Source organism: Bos indicus, chromosome 25, assembly GCF_029378745.1.
Source record: "Bos indicus isolate NIAB-ARS_2022 breed Sahiwal x Tharparkar chromosome 25, NIAB-ARS_B.indTharparkar_mat_pri_1.0, whole genome shotgun sequence".
Lineage (NCBI taxonomy): Eukaryota > Metazoa > Chordata > Mammalia > Artiodactyla > Bovidae > Bos > Bos indicus.
The window spans coordinates 9,687,877-9,715,742 of record NC_091784.1 but is presented as its reverse complement, the minus strand read 5'-3'; the positions used below and the strand labels follow the sequence as shown (position 1 = coordinate 9,715,742).

Below are 27,866 nucleotides of genomic sequence, written 5' to 3'. Positions count from 1 at the left end.
TGGGATTACTGTTGAACCAATTCACATTCGTGAATTCCCAAGGTTCCCCTTTCTCCACGTTCTTGCCAACAGTTGTTATCGCTTGTCTTTTTATCTTTTTGATAAGAACCATTCTAAAAGGTATGAGGGGATGTCTCATTGTGGTTTTCATTTACATTTCCCTGATGATTAGTGGGGTTGAGCATCTTTGCATGTACCTGTTGACTATCTTCTTTGGAAAAATATCTATTCAAGTCCTTTGCTCATTTAAAAACCAGATTATTAGTCTTTGCCCTGTTGAGCTGTGTGAATTTCTTGTATCTTTTCTATCAGATCAGATCAGTCACTCAGTCATGTCTGACTCTTTGCAACCCCATGAATTGCAGCACACCAGGCCTCCCTGTCCATCACCAACTCCCGGAGTTCACTCAGACTCATGTCCATCGAGTCAGTGATGCCATCCAGCCATCTCATCCTCTGTCGTCCCCTTCTCCTCTTGCTCCCAATCCCTCCCAGCATCAGAGTCTTTTCCAATGAGTCAACTCTTCACATGAGGTGGCCAAAGTACTGGAGTTTCAGCTTTAGCATGATTCCTTCCAAAGAAATCCCAGGGCTGATCTCCTTCAGAATGGACTGGTTGGATCTCCTTGCAGTCCAAGGGACTCTCAAGAGTCTTCTCTGACACCACAGTTCAAAAGCATCAATTCTTCGGCACTCAGCCTTCTTCACAGTCCAACTCTCACGTCCATACATGACCACAGGAAAAACCATAGCCCTGACTAGATGAACCTGTGTTGGCAAAGTAATGTCTCTGCTTTTGAATATGCTATCTAGGTTGGTCATAACTTTCCTTCCAAGGAGTAAGCATCTTTTAATTTCATGGCTGCGATCACCATCTGCAGTGATTTTGGAGCCCAGAAAAATAAAGTCTGACACTGTTTCCACTGTTTCCCCATCTATTTCCCATGAAGTGATGGGACCGGATGCCATGATCTTCATTTTCTGAATGTTGAGCTTTAAGCCAACTTTGTCACTCTCCACTTTCACTTTCATCAAGAGGCTTTTTAGTTCCTCTTCACTTTCTGCCATAAGGGTGGTGTCATCTGCATATCTGAGGTTATTGAGATTTCTCCTGGCAATCTTGATTCCAGCTTGTGTTTCTTCCAGCCCAGCGTTTCTCATGATGTACTCTGCATATAAGTTAAACAAGCAGGGTGACAATATACAGCCTTGACGTACTCCTTTTCCTATTTGGAACCAGTCTGTTGTTCCATGTCCAGTTCTAACTGTTGCTTCCTGACCTGCATACAGATTTCTCCAGAGGCAGATCAGGTGGTCTGGTATTCCCATCTCTTGAAGAATTTTCCACAGTTTATTGTGATCCACACAGTCAAAGGCTTTGGCATAGTCAGTAAAGCAGAAATAGATGTTTTTCTGGAACTCTCTTGCTTTTTCCATGATCCAGCGGATGTTGGCAATTTGATCTCTGGTTCCTCTGCCTTTTCTAAAACCAGCTTGAACATCAGGAAGTTCACGGTTCACATATTGCTGAAGCCTGGCTTGGAGAATTTTAAGCATTACCTTACTAGTGTGTGAGATGAGTGCAATTGTGTGGTAGTTTGAACATTCTTTGGCATTGCCTTTCTTTGGGATTGGAATGAAAACTGACCTTTTCCAGTCCTGTGGCCACTGCTGAGTTTTCCAAATTTGCTGGCATATTGAATGCAGCACTTTCACAGCATCATCTTTCAGGACCTGGAACAGCTCTACTGGAATTCCATCACCTCCACTAGCTTTGTTCGTAGTGATGCTTTCTAAGGCCCACTTGACTTTACATTCTTATATGGTATATAGTTTTCAAAGATTTTTCTCCCTTTCCTTAGGTTATCTCTTCTTTTTTTTTATTTTTTTGCTCTGAAGAAGCTTTTTGTTTGATGTAGTGCCACCTGTTTATTTGGGCTTCCCCGGTAGCTCAGTTGGTAAGGAATCCACCTGCAGTGTGGGAGACCCCATTCTGATTCCTAGATCGGGACGATCCCCTGGAGAAGGGATAGGCTACCCACTCCAGTGTTCTTGCCTGGAGAATCCCATGAACACAGGAGCCCGGCGGGCTGCAGTCTGTGGGGTTGCACAGAGTCGGACGTGACTGAGCGCGTAAGCACAGCACCTGTTACTCTTGTGCCCTTTGTGTCTAGGCTGACCTTTCTATCAGAGAGGTCATAGAAATGATCCTTGGAGAGAAGTTTAGATCAAAAAAACTCTGGGATCCCTGATAAACCTCATATCCCAATTCAGACTACTTCTTGTATATATTTTTTTAAAACATGGTGTTTTGAGTCTTTATTGAATTTGTTACAATATTTGTTTCTGTTTTATGTTTTGGCCCCTTGACCACAAAGCATGTGAGATCTTAGGTCCCTGAACAGGGACAGAACCTGCACTCCCTGCATTGGAAGGCAAAGTGTTAACCACTGGAGCACCAGGATAGTCCCTCTTTGTTATTTTTTAAAAATGGGGTTTTTAAATAATATTAAAATACATATAAAATTTATATAATATAGCATCCAATTTATATTTATAAAATTTATGTAACATATAACATAAAATTTATCATCTTAACCATTTTAAACTATATAATTCGGCAGTGATAAGTACATTCAAAGTGTTTTTCAGACATCATGACTCTCTAGTACCAGATAGTGATTCCACAGATCAGTAGTTCCTCTGTCTTTTGCATTACCCCAGACAATTCCTGTCCTAGTTATGTACCCCTAAAGAATTTAAAACAATATTCAAAAAAAAACTTGGACCTGAACGTTCATAGCATCAGTACTCACAGTAACCAAAAGGTGTGAACAAATGTCCATCAACAGAGGGATGGATAAGCTTAATATTTATGTCCATACAATGGAATATTATTCAGCCAGAAAGGAATGAATACTGATGAAAGCTACATCAAGGATGAACCTTAAAGACAGGATGCTAAGCGAAAGAAGCCAGACACGGAAAGGTCACACACTGTATGATTCCATTTATATGAATATGTTTATTACCTTTTTCATATCTCTAAGCCCTCTGTGATATTTTTCACATTGTACTTCTTATTCACATCGATTTACCTTTTTAGAGATAAAATGTCACTGCAGTTTCTGCCTAAGCAATGATATCTATGAAATAAGGGGTCTGAGGTGCTAGTTCCACTTTCAAATATATATTAAAATAAACAGATTTGATTCTACGAATAAAATTATCCTATGCGCTTATCGAAATGCATCTGTGTGCTACCTGAAGTGTACACTTAGGGCGTTTGGGAAAACAGCCTCCTGGTTCCTCTTGGCCATCAATTCCTTCCTCAATGATTCACACGGCTTCCAGACTCGAGCTGTCCAACACTGGCAGATGCGGGCCGCATGTGGCTATTTAAATTTAAGCTAATTAAAATAAAGTAAAACGGAAAATTCAGTTCCCCAGTCACACTGTCCACATTTCAAGCGCTCAGCAGTGCCAGGTGATGAGCAGCTGCCGCCACGCACATCACAGATGTATGAATTTCCATCCTGGGGGGAAGGTCTATTGGGCACAGCAGGTCCAGAACTGGCTTTCATTCTTCCTGTTATCCCAGGGAGGCGCCCCATCTCCCAGGTCCTGTGGGTAGGTCAGCGTCTCACTCAGCACCCTCGCTTCCCACCACTTGTTCCTGGCTGACCATTCATCCCCCAGCCAGGTCTGAAATTGACCTACTTTTCCAATGTCACCAGGGAGGGCGTGGTGCCAAGGCACAGCATGGGGCCCCTTCCTGCTTCCTGTGCACCAGCTCCAGACTCCGTCCATTTTCTCTTTTTTCTTTTTCTTTACATTGGAATATAGAAGTTTCTGCTGTGTGACAAAGTGAATCGGCTCTATGTATGCATATATCCCCTTTTAAAAAGATTTCCTTCCCACTGAGGTCATCACGGAGCATTGAGTAGAGTTCCCTGTGCTACTGTGGGTTCTCTTTTTACCTCTCTCTCTTCCTCCTACACCGCCCTTTCCAGCTTTCCTGAAGAGCCCTGCTCTGCTTCAAACTCCATTTCATTTTATTATTCAAGTGGGAGGGAACACCCCCTCCTTTTCCCAGGCTTCTCTGTCCAGTCTCTTATTTGTCTGCCTTTCTCTCCCTTCCCCATGCCTTTCCTTCTCTCTAACTTCTCTTCCTTCATTTTCCCTTCCTACTCTTATGTTTCCTCTTCTTTTTACTCTCCCCACAATCATCTCCCTGGGGTTGTAAAAGGAATCCTTTAAAGCGCTATGGAAAACGAATAGGAAGAGGACCTATAGAAAGAAAGAGCTGTATTCTTTCTATTATTTATAGAAAAAAAAAAAAAACAGCCATCGTTGAAACAGCAATTCTTCTTTGCTCTTTAGGAGGTAAATACATGATTTTCTTCCCCACCAAAAAAGTGATCTAGCATTTACGGACAAAAATATGACTATCGGGGCAGGACAGGACTGTGGAGCTGAGTTTACCAGGGGGCACATTTCCACACCAGAAATCCATGGCAGGATGTGAAACATTATTACTGCTGGATTTACACAGGGCTGTCAAATTTCATTATGAGATGAGGCAGCATTTAGACCGCTATTTAGGCCAGGACGTATTTAACTCTGTCCTGATGGGTGTGAGGTGTCACCCAGCTCACCAGGACATTCTCTGTGCTATTGAGGGCTCCAGCTCTGGCCAGATGAAAACCTGGTCCTGTTCATTCAGCAAATGGTCACTGATCACCTACCATACTCTGCACACTGTGCTCAGGGTGCACGGCGTGCAGCAGCAACTCAGACAGGGCCCCGGTCCCAGGAATTTACCCTCCAGCCAAGGATGGATGGATGGATGTGGAATGTGCACAGTAGGATGATGCATATGTATGTGGAAAGCTCTGCAAACACCAAGGTGGAGAAGGGAGCTGCGGAGGAAGTGATGGGAGTTCTGAGGAGGGTATAGGGAACCCTCCTACAGAATCAGTGAACATTTTGAGAAGAGGTGAACTCTGTGCTGTTTTTTGGAGGGGTCTGAATATATGAATATTTAGGGGAGAAAAGTCTTTGTACTCATTGAGACTTTAATGAATTTAAATGATAGAAAACCAATTCTCATTAAGCTCAGAAAAAATAGAATAGGAATTTCTCTCGCATTCCAGTGATTAAGACTCTCTGCTTCCAATGCAGAGGGCACGGGTTCAATCCCTGGTCAGAGAACTGGATCCTGCATGCAGTGCAGAGTGACCAAAATTTTTTTTAAATAAATGAATTTACTTATTAAATTTATTCATAAATACGTATATTGATTAATTTTATTCCTAAATAATTGATTTAAATAAATTTAATGAATATTAATAAAATAAATATAATTGATTAAAATTTATTAATTCAAATTAATTTTTTTATAAAATAAAATAAATTTAATTAAACAAGATGAATTGGTCTTTTCAACTGGAAAGAATATGGGGTGTATGTCTTACCTGCCAAATCTTGATCTAGGCTCAAATGGTGTCTTCAGATCGCTGCCTGTCTGTCTCTTTGGCTCTCATTCTCCTCTTTCTCTGTCCTTTCTCTCTGTTACAGCTCACTATTTCATCCCATTAAGATGGGGAAGAGCATCATTTAAATAGGTATGGGTTCACCTACTTTTGTCACTGTATCTCCTTAAGTCAAAAGGGTGGATATTTTCTCTAGTTTCAACAGAAAATTCCCAGAGAAAGATTCTGATTGGATGAGCTTGAGTCACGTGCCAATCCCTGACCCAATCACTGTGGCCAGAGATACTCTTGTTGGTCAGGTAGGGGAAGAGATATTATCAAGAAACAGCCGTAGGGAGAAACAATAGTTTTTACTGTTTTCTCAGTAAAAGAAAATGTAGGAATAATAACCAAGGAGTGGAAATTCACAAGGACACCACGAGTCATTTGAGTCTGCTCCAAAGCAGGGTCAGTAAAGAACAGTTTTTAGGAAGGAAGGTTGAAAGCTAAAGTTGACTAAGGAGCGTGCATTTTAGTTTTGGACATTAGGGAGCCATTTCAAGCTTTTATGCAGAGGTACATATAACAGAAACTGAAGTTTCAGAACATTTATCTGGCAGGTAGGCTTACTATGAGTGCAAGGGATGATATACAGGGAGTCAAGAGACCAGGTAAGATCTTTCAATAGCCCGAATATTTATTTAAAGTGTTTAAGTAATAAGCAACAGAAATTAATTCTGACTAGCTTAATTTACTGGAGAAGGCAATGGCAACCCACTCCAGGCCTCTTGCCTGGGAACTCCCATGGGTGGAGGAGCCTGGTAGGCTGCAGTCCATGGGGTCATGAAGAGTCAGACACAACTGAGCAACTTCACTTTCACTTTTCACTTTCATGCATTGGAGAAGGCAATGGCAACCCACTCCAGTGTTCTTGCCTGGAGAATCCCAGGGACGGAGGAGCCTGGTAGGCTGCCGTCTATGGGGTCACACAGAGTCGGACACGACTGAAGTGACTTAGCAGCAGCAGCTTAATTTAAACAAAATGAGATAATGAATGATCGAAAATCTATTGGGGATCCATTGGGACTTTACTGGAGTTTCTTGAAAAATCAAGGTAAATGTTGAGAAGCCAAGGTTTGGAAAGGTCAGGAGGTGAGCCTACATTTACTGATGAAACAAAGTTACTATCACCTTGGACCAGATTGAAAAATTTCTGGTCTCTGTCTCAGCTATAAATTTTCAGATTCCTAGGTGAGAGAATTTGAGGGTTCCAGCTTGGGTCAGGTGCACTACCCTCTCCCACCAGATCTATTTTTTTATGGTCAAAGGAGAGGAGAAGAATAAATGTTCTGGTGTATATAGTGGTGGGGGCGGGGGTTAGTGTTTTTCAAAATAAGGGGGCTCATTGTGTGTCAGTAAGCCACCCTCCAAAGGATGCAATCTTGTGAGCTGTACTGGCATAGAAGGAAGCAGGGTTTTTGCTAAAGGAAGGAATATGAATATTCATAAGTTTAAATTTAGAACAGATAGTTCAAATGAATGGTCAGTAGATTGCTATATTTCATTTACAATATTATTTTTAAAATAATTTGTTGAATGCCTTTAGCTGGGATTTTCACCATTCTCAGTAATCTTGCATCTAGTGCATTTTAGTCCTTGATGTTACCTGTCCAATTTTATACCTGGAAATCATGAGAGTTTTGTTTTGTTTTTTTTTTTCCTGGCAAATAATTGCTTTACAATGCTATGCTACTTTCTGCTGTACAAGAACATGAATCAGCTATGTGTATACATATATCCCCTCTCAACTCCCCTACCCCTCTAGGTCATCACAGAGCACCAAGTTAAGCTCCCCTGCTATACCTTATGTTCCTACTAGCTAGCTATTTTACACATGGTAGTGTATATATGTTGATGGAAAGCATGAGAATTTTTTAGTCTTTCAGAGAATTTAACTTGGTGTTTTCACTGAAAAAAAAAAAAGCAAGTAGAAATGGAATAATGGAAGAATAATCAGTATTCTGAGAGATTAGAACCCCTGTTAATGTTCCTATAGCATCAGGTACTTTAGTTGCGGATATATTACCATTTATTGAAATTATTGTATCCTACCTGCTTTTTCACTAAACTCTAAGTAACTTCATGGGAAGGACCACATGTTTTTTACTTACCATTTTATCTCCTGCATGTTGCTGGCATATAGTGGTTACTCAATATTTGTTTAAATTGATTATGTATTTGGTAAATGAATTTGAAACCTTTCTATAGATGTGCTTTTGAGGTGTTGCTTACCGGACCAAACTCTTAATTTTTGATCCATAACTTGAGGTCCTGGTTTTAGCACTGAATGGCCCCTCCCCCAGGAAATCTCTCAGTTCTGGGAAAACTGGCATAGTTGTTCATACCATTTATGAACAATGAACGGTTTACATCATACCATTTATGAGCAACAAACATCTACGGTGACCTAAATGGTTATGTTTACGTTAATCCTACCTCTTAGCCCCACCACCATGAAACTTCCCATTAACTTTGTGTAATTGCTTTGCACTGAATGTTTGCATTCTCCCAAAATTCACATGCTGAAGTTACGATGAACTCCAGTGTGATGTTATTTTGAGGTGGAGCCTTTGGGAAGAAATTCAGGTTAGATGAGGTAGTGAGGGTGGGGCCCTCATGATGGAATTAGTGCCCTGAAAAAAGAGGAGGAGACAAGAGAGCCAACTCTTGGGCCATGTGAGGACACCACAAAGTGGTATGTAAACTGGGAAGAGGATCCTCATCAGAACCTCTATCTGTCCAGGCTTGACCTTGAACTTGCAGTCTCCAGAGCCATGAGAAATAAGTGCTTGTGGTTTGAGGCACCCAGTGTATGGTGTTTTGTTATAGCAGTGTGAGCAGACTAAGACAGCAGTGGTTTCCCCATTGATGCAGGAGTGAGGGGAAACTCACTCCTGGGAGTTGGATGATTTGCTTGAAAGTACAGCATCAATCATGGTGGATTTAAAAACTCAACTGCAGCTTGCAAATCCCTAATCTGCTCTTCCCTCTACATGACAATGTTCCTAGAGTTCAAAGTACTGAGTTATGAACTCTTGTCCTCAAGGACTTTGTAGCCCAAAGATGTAGTTGTACACGTGATGAGTAACACGGGGGCCCTTTTTGCATCACATTTATCACAGATTTATGTTTTATTTTCACAGTTCTTGTGGCAGATGGTAGTATCGGGTTGTATTAGTCAGGGTTCTCCAGAGAAACAGAACTAGCAAGATATTTATATAGAGAAAGACATTTACTATGAGAGATGGGCTCACAAGATGATGGAGGCTCAGAAGCCCCACAGTCTGACCCCACCTTTCACCTCTGCCTTTGTTACCTCATCGACTTTTCCTTCCCTCATTAATATGTACTGAGCAGCTTCTCCATGCCAGCCACTGTTCCGGGTTCTGGAAGGAGGATACAGCAGAGAACAAAAGAGAAAATTTCCCTCTTCTCACGGGGCCTAGGTTCTAGGATGGGGGATACCCAGAGATTCTTGGATAAATTCACACTTTGAATTGATCCATTCTGCATGTTTGGGAAAGATGAGGAGTCAGTATGCATGTACATCTGCCTGTTTGAGATCCTGAATAATCTGACAGCAGAGACACAGGTGATCTAGGAAGCTTGTAGAAACTGCTTGTCACGTGGCCTACTTTTGTCTGGTTCTCTTGGAATAGATGCTCATTGCCAGGACTGGATCCACTGACCCCTGTGCCAGTCAGTTCCAAATGCTTAGATGAGGCAGAGTCATGAGGGGCTCATGGTGACATATTCAGTACTATTTTGATAGTGTTGCAAAATACTATCCAGAATTTCAAGAACTTCCACATCCTCCACCAGGTTCCTGAAAGAACTACACATATAAGGAGCAAGAGATCCCAAGAACAGCTTTATTAATGGACCCTCAGTCTTCCAATAACTCCTGATAAAGTAGAGTTAGAGCATACATATTAGATCCTAAGTATTGGAGCTTCAGCTTCAGTACCAGTACTTCCAGTGAACATTCAGGGTTGACTTCCTTTAGGATTTACTGCTTTGATCTTCTAGCAGAAGCTCCAGTACTTTGGCCACCTGATGCAAAGAGCCGACTCTTCGGAAGAGACCCTGATGCTAGAGAAGATGGAAGGTAAAAGGAGAAGGGGGTGGCAGAGGATGAGATGGTTAGCATCACCGACTCAACGGACATGAATGGAGCAAACTCCAGGAGATAGTGGAGGACAGAGGAGCCTGGTTGTGCTGCAGTCCATGGGGTCACAAAGAGTCGGGCAGCCCTAAGCGATTGAACAGTGTTAGATCCTACGCCATAGATCCTGTTCCCACTGCAGACTTTTAGCCAGATGGGTCAAGAATGTTGTGTAATGACAGGATGAACAGAATAGTCACACTTATAGAGAAAGCTTTACCCTAACTTACTCCATGTTTTAGACTTAGAAGTTATATTCAAAAGACAGTAGGTGGGGCAAGTCCTCAAAAATCACTTTTGGCTCAGGTATGCTCACCAAGCAGAGACAGGAAGCCCAAGAGATATGAAGGGCAGGCTGGCATCTGGGTCAGCACCCTTGCACCATAGTCTAGTCCAGGGGTACCTGGAGCTCTGAGCAATCAGATTAGCCTGGGGTAGGGACCTGCAGGGTTCATTGCCTCCCTTCAGAAACGGGGATTAGCAGCCCAGATGATCCTCCAGCATCTCAGAGAAGGCCCTTTAATTTCAAAATTTAGAAGGAGAGAAGATAATTATGTGAAACCATGACAACTACTACTACCCCCGCTGTCATCATTTACCAGACACCATTATGTGCCAAACACTCTGCTGGTCACATTACATACCTTGTCTTGTTAAATTTCATCTAATGTAAGCCCTGTGATTACACAGAGATGTGGCCATTATAATTTCACTTTTACAGAAGAGGAAATGGATGCTCTGAGAATTTAGGAGACTTACCTGGGATTGGAAGCCACAGAACTGCATTCTAACCCCGAGCTTTCTGATTCCCAAACTAAGCAGTCGTCTTGCAGAATTGCCTCTCTACAGTTGCACAGAAAATAAACATTGAATGAACACGATCTCAGTGGCCTATGGCCACTCGTTCATTTGTTCCTTTATTCAACAAATATGTTTAAGCTCGTACTGCAAGACACTCTAAAGTGTTTTAGAATCTCAGTGATCAAAAGAAACATCCTTGCCTTTTTGGAGCTTGCCACTCCTGTTCTAATTTTTTAAAAAATTAGTATTGCTTAGCTGACAATTAACATTAATATGTTGTTTTTTTCTTTTGTAATTTGGCCACAATGGAATTTGAGAAAGAGTAAATATTCACTCTCTTTTTTTAACCCAGTTTTTTATTTTATTCTTTTTTTTTTTGTTTTTTTGCTTTTTCATAATGCTGTCATTTCTGAGCCCATTTTGAATGCCTTGCTGGCCTGGATTATGCAGATCTGTGTGTTGGAGTTATTATATTTCAGTCCTGACATTTAAGTTTCAGCTCTGTGGTCATGCCTTTGGTAATCATTCAAGGGAAACCGGAAACCACCAATGAGTATATGAGACTGAGCACGGGGCAAGGAGGAAAGTACACTCATCAAGAGCCTCGCTGAAAGGAGACGGTGTGAGGATGTATTTGGAGAAGATGTGGGGCAGGAGTTGGGAATTAAAAGTGATAAAAGCTCCATGACTTTGCTCTAAAGAGAGGATTCATACCCATAAGGGAAGGGTTAATGGAGGATAAGAAGGTGCTGAGAAAGACATCCGAGTGGAAGGGATTTCAAACCACCAGGAGGACGTTGGAAAGAGCCACAACATTTTGTAAAAATGAGAGTGTCTTGAGAACTGAAAAAAGGTTAAAGAAAACAGTGACTCTGTTTTCCAAAACATGTAAATTAGCTGACAAATGAAAAAAATGGTGACACCCAAAGCAGTCCAAGTAGAGATTTCAGGGATAGTGTGAGTCGGGGAAAGGCCTGGGAAACAAGGGAGATAGCAAAGCAGATGGAAAATTCACTGAAAATTGAGACACACTGAATGGGTTATGGTGGCATTTATGAAACTGTAAGGAATTAAAGTCTGAAGGGAAATAGTGAATAATAGATATGTCTAGAGAACATTGCAAACAATCAGGTTTGGGAAGTTAAAGGAGAGTTACGAGGCAAAAGAGAGAAAATAGAAATCTGGAGGAAGGAGACATTTTAAGTAATAGTTAAAAGCTTATGCAGCATATATTTGGATGGCTTATTTTTTCTTTCTTTCTTTTTTTTTTTTTATTGGCCTTTTCAGGTGGTGCTAGTGGTAAAGAACTTGCCTGTTAATGTAGGAGACATAAGAGACTCGGGTTAGACCCCTGGGTCGGGAAGATCCCCTGGAGGAGGAAATGGCAACCCACTCCAGTATTCTTGCCTGGAGAATCCCATGGACAGAGGACCTTGGTGGGCTACAGTCCATGGGGTCACAAAGAGTTGGACACGATGCAAACCATATATGGATGACTTTTTTTTTCTTTCTTTTTTTTCTTTATTGAGGTATAATTGCCTTACAATGTTGTGTTAGTTTCTGCTGGACAAAGATGTGAATCAACTGTAAGTGTACATATGTCCCCTCCCTCTTGGACCTCCTTCCTGCCCAGCCACCCCCATCCCACCCTCTCGGTCATCACAGAGCACCGAGCTGAGCGCCCTGTGCTGGACAGCAGCTCCCCACCAGCTATCTGTTTTACACGTGGTAGTGTATGTATGTCAACCCTAGTCTCCCATTCCATCTTGCCCTCTCCTTCCCCCGCTGGAGTCTGTTCTCTACATCTGTGTCTCTACTCCTGCCCTGGAAATATGTTCATCTGTACCATTTTTCTAGATTCCACATATATGCCTTAATATGTGGATGGACCAAGAATCTGTCATACAGGGTGAAGTAAGTCAGGAAGAGAAAAGCAGATATCATATGGTTGGCTTTTGATGAAAAGAAAGCAGTCTGGCAATGAGGGAATGGAATGGTAGCAATAAGCATGGCTGTACAGGGACTAACAAGGTTGCGTTTGGGGCAGTGTGTTAGGAAATATGTCAGAGTAGAAAACTATTTAACAAAATGCATGGAAGCTTTATGTAAAGGCTTAGCAACATCTGTGTACCAGAAATTGGACTGGATGTTTCCATGAACTATTGCTAATCCCGCTCACGAAACTTGGGAGTTAGGGATCAGTTAGGTTGAACCACATGAAGGCGTCACAGTTAGTTCATATGGTTTAACCTGATCCGTTTTTACAAAGAAGGAAATTGAAGCTCAGAGAGTTTTAAATGTACAACCCTAAGAGACAAAGCTGGGGAGCAGCAGAGGCAGGGTTTGATCCCAGCAGTTGCTAGATAGCAATTCATTCTTTTGTTCATTCTGCACCTGTTCATTTTAGCACCTCCTGTGAGCCAGGCGCTCTGTTCAGAACTAGCAATAAAATACAAAACAAGGCAGGAGAGGTCCCTGCCTTCATGATGGATCTACTGGTTAAGAAAACAAGACAAAACACCAAAGACGGTCCTGCATAGCTATCCAATAGAAATATAATGTAAGCTATTTATCTTCTTAAATTATCTGGTAGCACTTCGAATAAGTAAAAAGAAGATGAAATTCATTTTAATGATGTATCCTATTGCAATCAACGTGTCTAAAGTATTGCAACATGAAATCAATCTAAATTTATTCAAGAGATTTTACACTTTTCTTTTTTTCATACAAAGTCTTCCAAATCCAGTTTCGTCATGCCCTTTTAGCATATTTCTATTCACACTAACCACATTTCAAATGCTCCATAGCCACCTGTAGTTGGTGACTGCTGTTTAAAGCAGATCTTGATAAGATCTTGAAAGAACTTGATAATCCTGACCCAAATTTTTTTGGTGGTGATAATGTAGGAAAAACAGTCCACCATGTTTTTCCATGTTATTTCTGACCCACATACACCAACCATTCATAGGGCACAAAATACAAGGGACAGAAATGTTTCTTTCACCTGGGACTTCAGCTTCATACACCTGAGGCTGTAGGTACCAAAGGAAACTTGGATGTGTGTGCATCACGTAATTTACGTATTTTCTGTTACGTGTGTCATTGATTAAAAACGGCTTTGCACTTCACAATCAACAGACAATAATAGTACAAAAAATGGATCCTTTGCAAGCCACCAGAGCCTTCCCCACATCCACGTTTTGCCAGCATGCCCTCGTGTGTTTATTGCTCCTGATGGAAATATCAAAGATGTAATTCGAAGCTTAGCAGCAGCCAGAATTTCTTATACTTTATCTGGTCACTAAAAGTTTGTAATCAATTTTCAAGAGATAAAACAGTGATAAGATTTTACTGTTTAATACAAGTGCCCAGCAGGTGTTAATGGGGACCAAGCAGTGGGGTGTAGAATGGTTTTTCCCTGGGTAAAGAATTTTTCTCTAGAGTGAGTTTAAGTGGGAAGAAAGCCTGCGGAAATATGGATTGTCCTTCCTAGAAATTGGATGGTGGAATTGAAGGTAATAGGTACTTGTTGCCTGCCAACTTCATAATGAAATTACTGTTGAGCAAAAGAAATTCTGTTAGAGGGCTTTTTCCTCTCCCAAGGGACAGAAGACTCTTAATAGGAAGAAAGCTAGAAAGAAAGGAAGGAAGGTAGAGAATATAAACACTGAGTATATGAACTCATTGGCCCAGAATATTGAATCTTAAAGGAACACAGAACAGTTGGAGTTGTCAGAATTTCCTTACAGTTGTTTCCATATAATCTGAAGAAAAGAAATGGCATCTGAATAATGTCCCTGCTAATTCCATCTGATTTCACTACAAAATGGGAGGCAAGGGAACAAGTGGGGGAAACAGAAGTGGGGAACGAAAGGAGAGATTTAAGTACATTCAACTGGCAAATCGGAAGAAGAGCAGGTGCTCAATAGGGCATGCCAGCTCCTAGATTAAAGCGGTGACAGCAACATCCGTTCACACAGCATAACCCTGTGAATGGCTCTCCTCCGGGCCAGGTGTCCAAGTCAAACCCAAAGGATTCGTCCACTGGTCCGCCTTTTCCAAACATATAATGAGCTGGGTATTTCTAAAGCTCTTGTGGATGGACTAAATTTCTCAGTTTCACTTACATTTGGGGCATTAGGTAGACTGAACCTGAGCTCTAGTTACCTCAAGTTATTGTACAATCAAAACTTGGCTTGAGAGCTTATTGGATTACATTTAAAACAAGCAAAACCCCTCAATTAATCAGCTGGCCTACCTGTGAGTTTTAGACTGCAGATACAGAGTGACTTGGTGATGGATTTTTTTTGCCAGCCCAGATAAAGTCCACTGGTGGGCTTTGTCTGTAGTTTTTATGCTGAAACTCCCTGGGCAGTGTCCCATAGTGATGTTTCATGGGTCTACGCCCTTGGCTTTGCAGTTTCCTGTGTGCAGTGAGTCACTCCTCCCCTCAAAACCTTCCATGATCCTCATGTCCTTCTGATCAAAATCCAGACACTTAAGGCCCCTATGATCTGGCTTCAGAGATGCTCTGTGGATGCATCCCACTGCCTGTTGTTCTTACTAAGCTATTTCCTACATCCCACAGCACGTGTCACTTCCTTTGCTGACTCTCTTTTGTTGAAGATGACTCCTCTGCTCCGAATATTCTTCCCCACCTCTTGTCAACCCCTTTGCTCCTGAAGATTCCCCTGGAAGCCCTCCCTGTCTCACGGAGCTCACATTAGGGACCCTTCCTCTACGTTCTCACGACTTCTCCTATTTACAGAGCACCAGGACACGAGTGGCCTTCTACGTGCTAGCAACGTTTGCGTGTCTGTGTCACTGAATTGTGAGAATGGAAGGGGTGGGATGGACACTGTGTTTTCTATTTCTGTATTTATAGGACTCGCTGTAAGGCCTGGCACATAATAGACATCCAGTAAATAGTTGTTGAATCCATAAATTATCTTCCTAGGAAATTATCAGATGTACCAAATAGGATAGTGATTGCTCTTTGCCTCTTCCAGAATAGCAGTGTTTGATTTTTTTTTCTGTGTTTAAACAAAGAGTATCTTTGTTAAAAATAAAAAGTATTTGCAGAAAATTTCAAGAGTACAAAGATAACACAAAAGAAAATAGAAAGTACCTGGAATCTTTCCATGCATAGACAAACCCTATTTTTATCTTCTTTTCTGCTTGTTTAAGTAGTGAGAATTATCTTCATGCCATTAACTTTTCTTGAAAAACATGATTTTTTAAGGACTCAAAGAGGCCATTGAATGGATCCACAGAAATGTTTTTTGCCTTTCCCCCATTTTCTTCACCTTGAAGACCTGATTCTTTCCCCAGAGGACAAGTCAGGTCTTGTGTGCTGTGGCTGCCCGGGGGCAGACATGTGATCAATCAGGCCAGTCACGTGGAATTGTTGTTATATTCTAGTCCTCTTCCTTAGTATTTTACTTCTTCAGCTGCTTTTGTTGTTAAGGGAATATAAAGCAAGAAAATGCTCCGGCTTTGAGATACCCTGCCTTTCTGGGGGTGTTTGATTGCTTTTAACCACCATACTGCATTTGCTGACTATCTGCTAAGTGCTACGTTTTCTGGACATCTTTAACAGTGTCACAGTTTTCTCAAGCTGAAAAGGAAATGTGAATCCCTGAGAACCTTCCCTCCCAAATCCTGTTTTGTTTCATGTCAGCGCTGAGCCTTGGCAAGTGGTTTTGAGAAGGGAGGGTTGGAGATGGAGTATTGTGAGACAGACAAGCATCCCTTGTGATAAAGATAACTGATGGATGTTGTACAGGGCAGACACTGAAGACCCATTCATGATGCTTCTCTCCTCCACCCTCACATCTAACCTGTCCCTAAATACCTGCTAAAAACTTCTCCACTTGATCCTGTGTGTTGGGGCTCCTGCTCTTCCTTCTCCTCCTCTTTTGGGGTCAAAGCCAGCATCATCTCTAACATGGATTAATAAGAGCACTGTAACCAGTCCCCCATACTCACTGCGGTCCTCTGCAAGCCTGTTCTCTACACAACCTTCAAGTCTGATTATATCACTGCTTAAAATCTTCAATGTCCTTCTATTGTCTTAAAGCAAAGACAGGACTCCTTAAACGGCCTGAAAAGCTTTGCACTGTCTGCCCCATTCGCATTCTCACCCACACCACAGCCCACAGTCCCTTGGCGCTCTCTGCTCCAGCTGCACTGGTTTGCACTCAGGCCTCGGTAAGCACTACCACAGGACCTTGGCCCATGCTGCCCCCTTTGCTTGAGTGTGCTTGTGTCTTTTCTTATCTAGTTAATGCTGCCTCATCCTTCGGGTCAAGCTGCACTTCCTTATAGAAGCCTGGTCTGAGCCCCGTTTCACTTTCACGGAGCACATGCACCCCACCCCCGCCATCCTGACACTTGTCATCTGTTGTTGTTGAGTCACAAAGTCGTGTCTGAGTCTTTGTGGCCCCATGGTCTGTAGCCCACCAGGCTCCTCTGTCCATGGGATTTCCCAGGCAAGAATACTAGAGTGGGTTGCCATGTCCTTCTTCAGGGGATCTTCCTGACTCAGGGATCAAACCCACATGTCCTGCATTGCAGACAGATTCTTTACCACTGAGCCACCCAGGAAGCCCAACACTTGTCATATAGCTGTAATTAACCAATTAATACCTGTCCTCTCTCTTAGACTATAAGCTTCTGGAGAGCAGGGATCATGTCTATTTTCTTGTTTATCCCCAGCCAACTAGCTGATTACTGGCATGTAGCAAATATTTAATAAATATTAGCTGAATGAATAATGAATTGATGGGATATCATTTCTTTGATGTTGTATACCATATGGCTTGTGAGCAAGCAGTTTCCTTTAGAGTAGCTTATTAAAACATGCTTTCAGATCCTCTTGTTAGAAGATCATTGAACAAAGGTCTGTAGTTTGACAGGACAAAAATGTTCCAACTTATCTGTTAATCGCAACCAGTTACGGGAGTCTGGGAGTGATTACAGGCTCATGGAAAAGAGTGCATGGAGATGAGCAGAACCTGCACAGGTACTGATGCTTCCACAGGTAGAGGCTGCTGGCAATGAGTTTACACCTTCTCAGCGTTACACGGATGGTGGCGTCCGCTCATTTGTCTGAAACCTCTTAGATTTTCCCCTAAACATTTGTCTTTCTCTCTTCCTTTCTCCAGATTCATGGTCAATGTGACGTGGGATGGCAAAGACTTGTCCTTCACTGAGGAAGGCTACCAGGTGCATCCCAGACTGGTGGTCATCGTGCTGAACAAGGACCGTGAGTGGGAAAAGGTGAGCAGCCTTCCATGTGCCGAATACAGGGGAGGCAGGAGAGGATGGGCAGAAGTGGGCTCAAACTCCTCCTTTCCCCAAAACGTTTCCCCCTGAGCAGCTGCAGATGCCATCTCAGGGCCCCACTGGGAACAAGACAGACAGATACTGTCAGGCGCGATGGAGGTGCTTTCCCTGGGTGGACTTGGGAAGTTGTGTGTTGCTCTCTGTGTTGGGTTCACAGATCTGAGTAGGGAGCATCCTGGAAGGACTTAGAATAATTTAAAGTCAGTGAAGTTTGGTTCATATCATTACAGTAGCAAGTACTGACTCTATGGCAGTGATCACACCGGTTTCCGGTTTGTCTAAGCCTCATAACTTGGTATCATAGTCACACATTTGGCCCATGAGTGAACCCCCTATATCTTCATTTGTTTGATCTTTTGCTTTGAGTCCAATCAATTCCAAAACTTAAATGTATCCATTCTTCAAGTCATGGGTTGGAGAGGGATGTTCTGTTTCTTGTAAAGCACATTTTCCAGCGCATGTATGTTAACTATTAAAAAATATAAAAACTCAGTGTACAGGAAAAGCTTATCTGACATGCCACACAAGCTGTGTCCTGAGTCAGAGAGGAGAGACCTCACAGGGAGATGGAGATGATCCTGTGAGTATAGTGGCAACATCTGGCCCAGCGACATTCTTCCTTCCTCATAACTAACTCTCAGCTCTCAAATTCAGTTCAGTTCAGTTCAGTCACTCAGTCATGTCCGACTCTTTGCGACCCCATGAATCACAGCATGCCATGCCTCCCGGAGGCGTGAACTTCCGGAGTTCACCCTAACTCACATCCATAGAGTCAGTGATGCCATCCAGCCATCTCATCCTCTGTCATCCCCTTCTCCTCCTGCCCCCAATCCCTCCTAGCATCAGGGTCTTTCCCAATGAGTCAACTCTTTGCATGAGGTGGCCAAATTATTGGAGTTTCAGCTTCAGCATCAGTCCTTCCAGTGAACACCCAGGATTGATCTCCTTTAGGATGGACTGGTTGGATCTCCTTGCAGTCCAAGGGACTCTCAAGAGTCTTTTCCAACACCACAGTTCAAAAGCATCAATTCTTCAGCTCTCAGCTTTCTTCACAGTCTGACTCTGACATCCATACATGATCACAATCATAGCCTTGACTAGACGGACCTTTGTGGGCAAAGTAATATCTCTGCTTTTTCAATATACTATCTAGGTTGGTCATAACTTTCCTTCCAAGGAGTAAGCATCTTTTAATTTCATGGCTGCAATCACCATCTGCAGTGATTTTGGAGCCCCAAAAAATAAAGTCTGACACTGTTTCCACTGTTTCCCCATCTATTTCCCATGAAGTGATGGGACCAGATGCCATGATCTTAGTTCTCTGAATGTTGAGCTTTAAGCCAACTTTGTCACTCTCCTCTTCCACTTTCATCAAGAGGCTTTTGAGTTCCTCTTCACTTTCTGCCATAAGGGTGGTGTCATCTGCATATCTGAGGTTATTGATATTTCTCCTGGCAATCTTGATTCCAGCTTATGCTTCATCCATTCCAGTGTTTCACATGATGTACTCTGCATAGAAGTTAAATAAGCAGGGTGACAATATACAGCCTTGACATACTCCTTTTGCTATTTGGAACCAGTCTGTTGTTCCATGTCCAGTTGTAACTGTTGCTTCCTGACCTGCATATAGGTTTATCAAGAGGCAGGTCAGGTGGTCTGGTATTCCCATCTCTTTCAGAATTTTCCACAGTTTATTGTGATCCACACAGTCAAAGGCTTTGGCATAGTCAGTAAAGCAGAAATAGATGTTTTTCTGGAACTCTCTTGCTTTTTCGATGATCCAGTGGATGTTGGCAATTTGATCTCTGGTTCCTCTGCCTTTTCTAAAACCAGCTGGAACATCTGGAAGTTCACGGTTCACATATTGCTGAAGCCTGGCTTGGAGAATTTTGAGCGTTACTTTACTAGCGTGTGAGACGACTGCAATTGTGTGGTAGTTTGAGCATTCTTTGGCATTGCCTTTCTTTGGGATTGGAATGAAAATTGACCTTTTCCAGTCCTGTGGCCACTGCTGAGTTTTCCAAATGTGCTGGCATATTGAGTGCGGCACTTTCACAGCATCATCTCTCAGGATTTGAAATAGCTCAACTGGAATTCCATCACCTCCACTAGCTTTGTTTGTAGTGATGCTTTCTAAGGCCCACTTGACTTCACATTCCAGGATGTCTGGCTCTAGATGAGTGATCACACCATCGTGATTATCTGGGTCGTGAAGCTCTTTTTTGTACAGTTCTTCTGTGTATTCTTGCCACCTCTTCTTAGTGTCTTCTGCTTCTGTTAGGTCCATACCATTTCTGTCCTATATCGAGCCCATCTTTGCATGAAATGTTCCCTCGGTATCTCTAATTTTCTTGAAGAGATCTCTAGTCTTTCCCATTCTGTTGTTTTCCTCTATTTCTTTGCATTGATCGCTGAGGAAAGCTTTCTTATCTCTCCTTGCTATTCTTTGGAACTCTGCATTCAGATGCTTATATCTTTCCTTTTCTCCTTTGCTTTTCACTTCTCTTCTTTTCACAGCTATTTGTAAGGCCTCCTCAGACAGCCATTTTGCTGTTTTGCATTTCTTTTCCATGGGGATGGTCTTTTTTTTTTTTTTTTTTATTTTTTTAAAAAATTTTATTTTATTTTTAAACTTTACAGTATTGTGTTAGTTTTGCCAAATATTGAAATGAATCCGCCACAGGTATATATGTGTTCCCCATCCTGAACCCTCCTCCCTCCTCCCTCCCCATACCATCCCTCTGGGTCATCCCAGTGCACCAGCCCCAAGCATCCAGTATCGTGCATCGAACCTGGACCCCTGTCTCCTGTACAATGTCATGAACCTCCATCCATAGTTCATCAGGCACTCTGTCTATCAGATCTAGTCCCTTAAATCTATTGGTCATACCTGAATGGTCTAGTGGTTTTCCCTACTTTCTTCAATTTAAGTCTGAATTTGGCAATAAGAAGTTCATGATCTGAGCCAAATTAGTCATCATAATATTTCATGGAAAGCAGAATAAAAGATAATGAAAAGGAAAAAGGGTTATATTGTTATCACATCTTTTTGGACAAGCAGTGCCATATCTCTGAACCACTTTAGCAGCCCCAGATTTGTCTTCACTTGGCACATCAGACCTAGGGGTAGGAAGGCATGGGATATAGTGTGGAAGTCATATTATACTTAACTAGTATCAGAAGACAAGACTGTGCAAACAGAAGCATTGCCTTTGGGGAGGGGGCCAGTGACAGATTCCTGCAGGGGGATGATGAAGAGGAAGCTTCGGAGTTTGTGCTGCTACATCCAGTAGCTACAAAGTTCACATTCCTTCCAGTGCACTTGAAACAGTGACCAAAGCCAACTATATGCTGGAGCCTAAAATAAGTCTATTTAAAAGGATTAAAATATGCCCAGTGCGTTCTTTGACCATAGCAGCATTGAAATAAAAATTAATGATAAGATATGCAGGAGACACAGGTTCGATTCTTGGGTCGGGAAGACCGCCTGAAGAAAGAAATGGCAAGTCGCTCTAGTATTCTTGCCTAGGTAATCCCATGGACAGAGGAGCCCGGTGGGCTACAGTACATGGAGTCACAAAAGAGTTGGACATGAATTAGCAACTAAACCACAGCAGTGAAAGCACAACATATCAAAATTTGAAGAATAAAGTTGATGACATGCTAAGACGGAAATTCATAGCTTTCAATGCTTATAATTTTATAAAAAGGAAATTGTAAAGTCAATGATTTAAGCTTCTACATTAAGGCACTAGATAAAAAATAGAGCAAACTAAACCCAAATGAAGTAGAGGAAGAATATGATAAGCATAAAAATCAACGAAGTAGAACATAAAGTATAAAGAAAATCAACAAAGCCAATAGACAATCTGAATAGTTCCTGAGAAACTTGATTCAAAACTAAAACCCTTCCCATTTAAAAAACAAAACTTCAGGCCTAAATGGCTTCACTGGAAATTCTATCTATCAAATATTTTAAAAAGAAATAATGCAAATCTAAACAGAGATTCTCAGTATTTTAGTAATCATAGTTCACCAATATATTGGAAAAGGAAACTACATTATGGATAAGTGGGGTTTATTCTAGGAGTGCAAAATTGGTTTAACATCAAAAAATAAATCAATATAATTTGCCATATTGACATAATAAGGAGAAAATTATATAATCATCTCAATAGATGCAGACAAAGCATTTGACAAAATCCAATATCCATTTTTTTTTACTGGAATATAATTGCTTTACAATGCTGTGTTGGTTTCTTTGTACAACATCATAGACCAGCCATATGTGTACATGCATCCCTCCCTCAGGAGCCTCCATCCCACCCCCTCATCCCACCCCCCTAGGTCATCAGCGGGCCCCGAGCTGAGCTCCCTGTGCTGTACTTCCCACTAGCTATCTGTTACACGTGATATTGTATGTACCAATATCCATTCTTGATAAACAAGGACCATTCCTCAATCTGACAAAACTTATCTATGAAAATTCTGTAGCTAATATCTTGTATAATGATGAGATAATGAAAATAGGTTCATAAATATATATTGAAATGATTTTTGATGAGTAATTATAACAATGGGAGAAAGGAAAGCCTTTTAAATGAGTGCTGCTAGGTCAAGTGGATATTCTTAGTGAGGGAAAAAAAATGCAAAATAAACAAAAAGCAACCTTGACTCCGTTCATACTATACATAAAACCTTAAAAACAGACTTAAATGTAAAATTTCTATAAGAAAAAATTAGGAGGATATTTTTGAGCTATAAGAAAGCATACTGTAAAAGTCATAAACTGAACTCCATCAAAATTTAAATCTTTTGCCCATGTATAGACACTGTTAGAAAATGAAAAAGGCAAGCCACACATTCAGAAAAAATATTTTTTAAAAATTATCTGAATCAAAGGACTCATATCCAGAATATATAAAGAACTCCTATAAATCAATAATAAAAAGAAAATCAAAAAAAAAAAAAAGAAAATCAACACAATTAAAATGGGAAATTGACTTAGGAATTTTACCAAAAGATTTAGTCAAATGGCCATTAAATACATGAAAACATGCTTAATATCCGTGATAATCAGAGACATGCAAATTAAAACCACAGTGAGCTACCACTTCATACCCCCTGCTTGGCTAAAATAAAAAGAACCAACAGTACCAAGTGTTGTTAAGAACATGTGGTGGTTTGGTCATTCAGTCATGTCTGACTCTTTGTGACCCCATGGACTGTAGCCCACCAGGCTCCTCTGTCCATGGGGATTCTCCAGCCAAGAATCCTGGAGTGGGTTGCCATGCCCTCCTCCAGCGGATCTTCCCAACCAGGTATTAAACCCAGGTCTCTTGCATTGCCGGTGGATTCTTTACCATCTGAGCCACCAGGGAAGCCCTTATGATCCAGCAATTTCACTCCAGCAATTCACTCCAGCAACTCACTTTAGTGTTTTTGCCTGGAGAATTCCATGGACAGAGGAGCCTGGTGGGATACAGTCCATGGGCTCACAAAAGCTGGACGTGACTGAGTGACCAACAGTATGACCCAGAACTCCTAGGTATGATCCAGCAATTCCACTCCTAGGTATTACTGCAAAGGCATGTAAACATATACCCCAAAAGTAATATTTGTGAAAGACATTCATAATAGCAAAACATCAGGAAGAAATCAAAGATTCATCAACAAGGATATAGGTAAATACATTATATATATATATATATATATTCATAAAATGGATTGAAAATGAAAGTTGCTCACTCCATGGAATTCTCCAGGCCATAATACTCGAGTGGGTAGCCTTTCCCATCTCCGGGGAATCTTCCCAACCCAGGGATCAAACCCAGGTCTCCCACACTGCAGGCGGATTCTTTACCAGCTGAGCCACAAGGGAAGCCCAAGAATACTGGAGTGGATACCCTATCCCTTCTCCAGCAGATCTTCCTGACCCAGGAATTGAACCAGAGTCTCCTGCATTGCAGGCAGATTCTTTACCAACCGAGCTATCAGGGAAACCCATAAAGTGGATTGCTACACTTGAATAAGTTGTGAGCTTGTAATACCCACAACAATGTGGATGAATTGCAGAAGCATTATGTTGAACAAAAGAAACCAGACACAGAAGATGATACTGTATGTCATCTTCCATTTGTATGAAGTTCAAGGAGACACAACACTAGTCTGTGGGGTCACATATAAGAATGATGCCTGGAGGAGGGCATGGCAGCCCACTGCAGGATTCTTGCCTGGAGAATCCCATGGACAGAGGAGCCTGGCGGGCTACAGTCCATAGGATCACACAGAGTCAGACACAACTGAAGCGAATTAGCATGCACACATGAGAATGATGGTTGCTTTTGTGGAGGAGAAAATTAATAGGAAAAATGCAAGGGAACTTTCTAGTGTTATGACAATATTCCCTGTCGCGAACATTTGTCAAAATCCATCAAGCCACCACAAAAGATTTGATTATTTTACTGCATGCCATTGTATCTTAATTAAAAGATATGTTTTGAAGCCATTCAAACTGAGATACCCTGTACGATTAATTCCCAATGTTTACTGAATTTTCATACTCAGCTCCATGACATGAGTACTATTGATGACAACAATAACCATTGTTAATTGAACACTTGCACGATATTTCCTTTAGGTGGTACACCCAAGCTCTGAGTGACAACTTGCTTTGTTCATCCCTTCCACAAATGTTTATTCAGGGTCTGGTGTGTGCCAGGTGCCATTCTTGGTGCTTGGAATCTGCCAGTGAACAGAAGAGACAAAAAAGCAATTTCTGATTCACTGAACTTAGATTCTGGTGTATGTGGAGAGGGATGGGGTGGGGCTTTGTGCATTTTGGTGATGCTTCAGGAGAGTGTCGGATTCTGTCCCCAGGAGTTAGCTCCACTCTTCCCTCTGATGTACCCTGTAGCCCACCTTCCTAAGTGGCACACATCTCCATGTCTGAGCTGGTTCCTTTATGCATCTGAGATCTTGAACATGCTTTTTATTTTTCTTCCCTGTAATGCTTTCCTGTATCCTCACTTTCTTTTATTAATCCCTCAAATTCTGGCTTCTCTTTTCTCTTGCAAATGGGAAGTCAAAATGCAACTTACTTTTTTTTCTTATCCATAATGGGAGGTAGAGAACTCAAGCCTATCTGTCTGTCTTTGGTGGTTACACTTGGGGATTATTTTTCCACCTTTTGAAGTTCCACAATCGGAGGATCACTCTCGGAGCTGTAAAATCATTCTCGTTGGTCAGATTTCTCCAGTCCTGGGTCAGGCTGTGCTCACACCTGTGAATTCTTGCTGCCCTTTGGACCTGGCTCGTTTGCCAGGAAGCATGTTTACAAGGGAGGTCACTGTAGTGCAGTTGATAACACTGCATAAAAGAAGGCTGCCCTTGATAGACTCCATTTTCATCTACAGAAAAAAATATCTTTTTAATAGTTTGCCTGTCCTCCTTCATATTTCTGTTGAAATACAGCAATTTCCCAAAAAAAAAAAAAAAAGGCAGCTCGGGGAATTGCTGCCGAGTTGAGCTTAGAATGTACAAATGCTTCCTGTAGTTGCTCTGTTCTCTCAGCTGCTCAGGGGATCCAGTGCTTCAGAAATAGCTTCTTGTGCTTCTGTCTTGAAGAAAGAGGAAGCCAATGGAGCAGGTAAATACCCATCATGTTATCCTGCAAGCCGCCCCCCCCCCACCCCCCAGCAGCATAGTCTGATAAGGCAGGTCAGCAGAGGGGAAGGCATGCGGAAAGGGGGAGCTGTTAGTCTGGGACTCAGAGGAGATTTCTTTTCATCTCCGAGGTCATTCAGTAGCGTCCCTGGAAGGAGCAGCGTGTAATGAGGGTGTCTTGGAAAACACGACAAGCCCTTAGAGGGACACTGGCTTTCTGCTGGGTCTTTGTGTGCAGCAGATGCGGACGACTCCAGTGCCGTGCACATCCTGCTTGTGTTCAGCAGACACGGAGCTCAGGGCTGAGCAGGCTTCCCTCCAGCTCACTGGAACCTCCACGCCCTTTGCTTCTCTCCCCCTGTCCAGTGGCTTTGCTCTGCATTGGAGCATAATCAGTCCAAGCCTTCCCAGTGGTTGTTCAGTCGCTCAGTTGTGTCTGACTCTGCGACTCCATGGACTGCAGGCTTCCCTGTCCTTCACTATCTCCTGGAGTTTGTTCAAGCTCCTGTTTATTGAGTCGGTGATGCCATCCCATCAGTCTCATCCTCTGTGGTCCCCTTCTCCTCCCGTTCTCATTCTTTCATAGCATCAGAGTCTTTTCCAACGAGTTGGCTCTTCACATCAGGTGGCCAAAAGATTGGAGCCCAGAGGTGCTTAAAAATAATATCCTGGATACAAGCCAATTGGCAGCCTGGGCCAATACAGTCAGTACCCTCTGTGGGCCAACTCAGTGGCCAACATTTCATCTGCACTGGGGCGGGGCACAAAGATAGGTAGGAAACCACTCCCTCTCCCCAAGTAGCTCATAACTGAACCATCTCCAGGGAGAGAGCGGTGGACTTGACTTGGTTAGTTGGGGAAGTCTTCTTGAGGGTGGGGACATTGAGTAATAGATTAGATTTCTCCACATTGAATCACTTTCTTATGAACTACTTCAAAAAACCCTTTGGAAATAATTCCGTTTACCATTTTAGGGTTATACCAGATTTAAAATGAAAACATGTGTGCATACCAATGTAACATACATACAGACAAGCTTTGTGTGTGTGTATACTCCATTCGTGTACGACTCTTTGTGACCCCACAGACTGTAGTCCACCAGGCTTCTCTGTCCATGGGATTTCTCAGGCAAGAATACTGAAATGGGTAGCCATTCCCTTCTTCAGGGCATCTTCCTGACCCACAGATCGAACCCTGGTCTCCTGCACTGAAGGCAGATTCTTTACCATCTGAGCCACCAGGGAAGCTAATTGAGGACAATAGAGATGCCCCAGAAGACAGAAGGGAGACCCATGATTACGTCTTCTTAAACTGAGGGTCCCTCTCCCATCTCTCACACATCCGCTGCCCCCTTTAATCTGACCACTCTGTTTGCATTCTTTTTGGTGCCCTTGGTCTCAGCTGCTTTCCTCACTGTGATGACTCCCAGGTCCTTGTCTCCAGCCCAGATCTCCTGGTCTACCAGACTTGCCACCCGGACACCCTAACATGGACAGCCCATAGCCCTCCAACTTTTATCTTGTTCAAAACCAAAGTCATCATCTTCCTCTCCCAAATATGGTTATTCTCCTGGGTCCCATCACAGAAAGCTTCCTTCTTATCCTCCTAAGATCTCCCAAGCCCTTATATTTGCTTGTCATCTGCTCATTCTCTGTCTCAGATCCTATCTATTTGAACATTTCCCTCTTTTTGCCAAGGACACCCCTTCTGGATAATCCAAAGTGAGTTGAGTCCTTTCCACTTTGTACTAACCTATATACTAGCCCTTAAGAGTGTTAACAGCTTACATTGTAATTGTTTGCTTGCACATTCATCTTCGCCTGGACTGTGAGCCCCACCAGGGAAAGGTCTGTTCCCTCCATGTGTTTCTTCAGTTGCACCACAAGGCACTGTTTCAGTGCCTACAAGGGCCTCTCTGCAATCTGCTGAGAATGCTGACTTCAGCCAGTATTTACTAAGATCTGCTCTATATCAAGAACTGTGCTGAGCAGTTTGTATCCATGATCTCATTTAGTCATTTCAACACCTCATCTATAGTAGGTATTCTTTCTCTTGCCTCATAAATGGAAATTCAGGCTCAGGGAGGCCAGGGACTAGGTTCAAATCCTGCGTGTGATGGAAGCAGGATGTGAATGGAGGCTTGCCTGACCCCACAGGCTGTGTTCCTAATACCTACATCATACTCAGTAATGGGTAGTGGGAAGGGATATTTTAGAGGGGAAATGAAGGGAATTCCTCCCATCCGTAGAGTGACACCACCTCCTTATTCTCACTGGAGGCAGCAGGTTCCACTCAAACCCAGCCAGTCGGAACCTGGGGTATCAGCATTTGTCACATCTCACAGGTGCTCTGTC

At 42.3% G+C, this 27,866-nt stretch overlaps 1 protein-coding gene across 1 annotated transcript in view; it reads left to right on the top strand.

The window, feature by feature from the left end:
- Positions 1-27,866, top strand: part of GRIN2A (glutamate ionotropic receptor NMDA type subunit 2A) — a 452,755-nt gene that overhangs the window by 283,007 nt on the left and 141,882 nt on the right. The window contains exon 5 of the mRNA XM_070779645.1: positions 17,667-17,781. Coding sequence (XP_070635746.1) covers positions 17,667-17,781 — 115 coding nt within the window. The remainder of the gene's footprint in view (positions 1-17,666; positions 17,782-27,866) is intronic.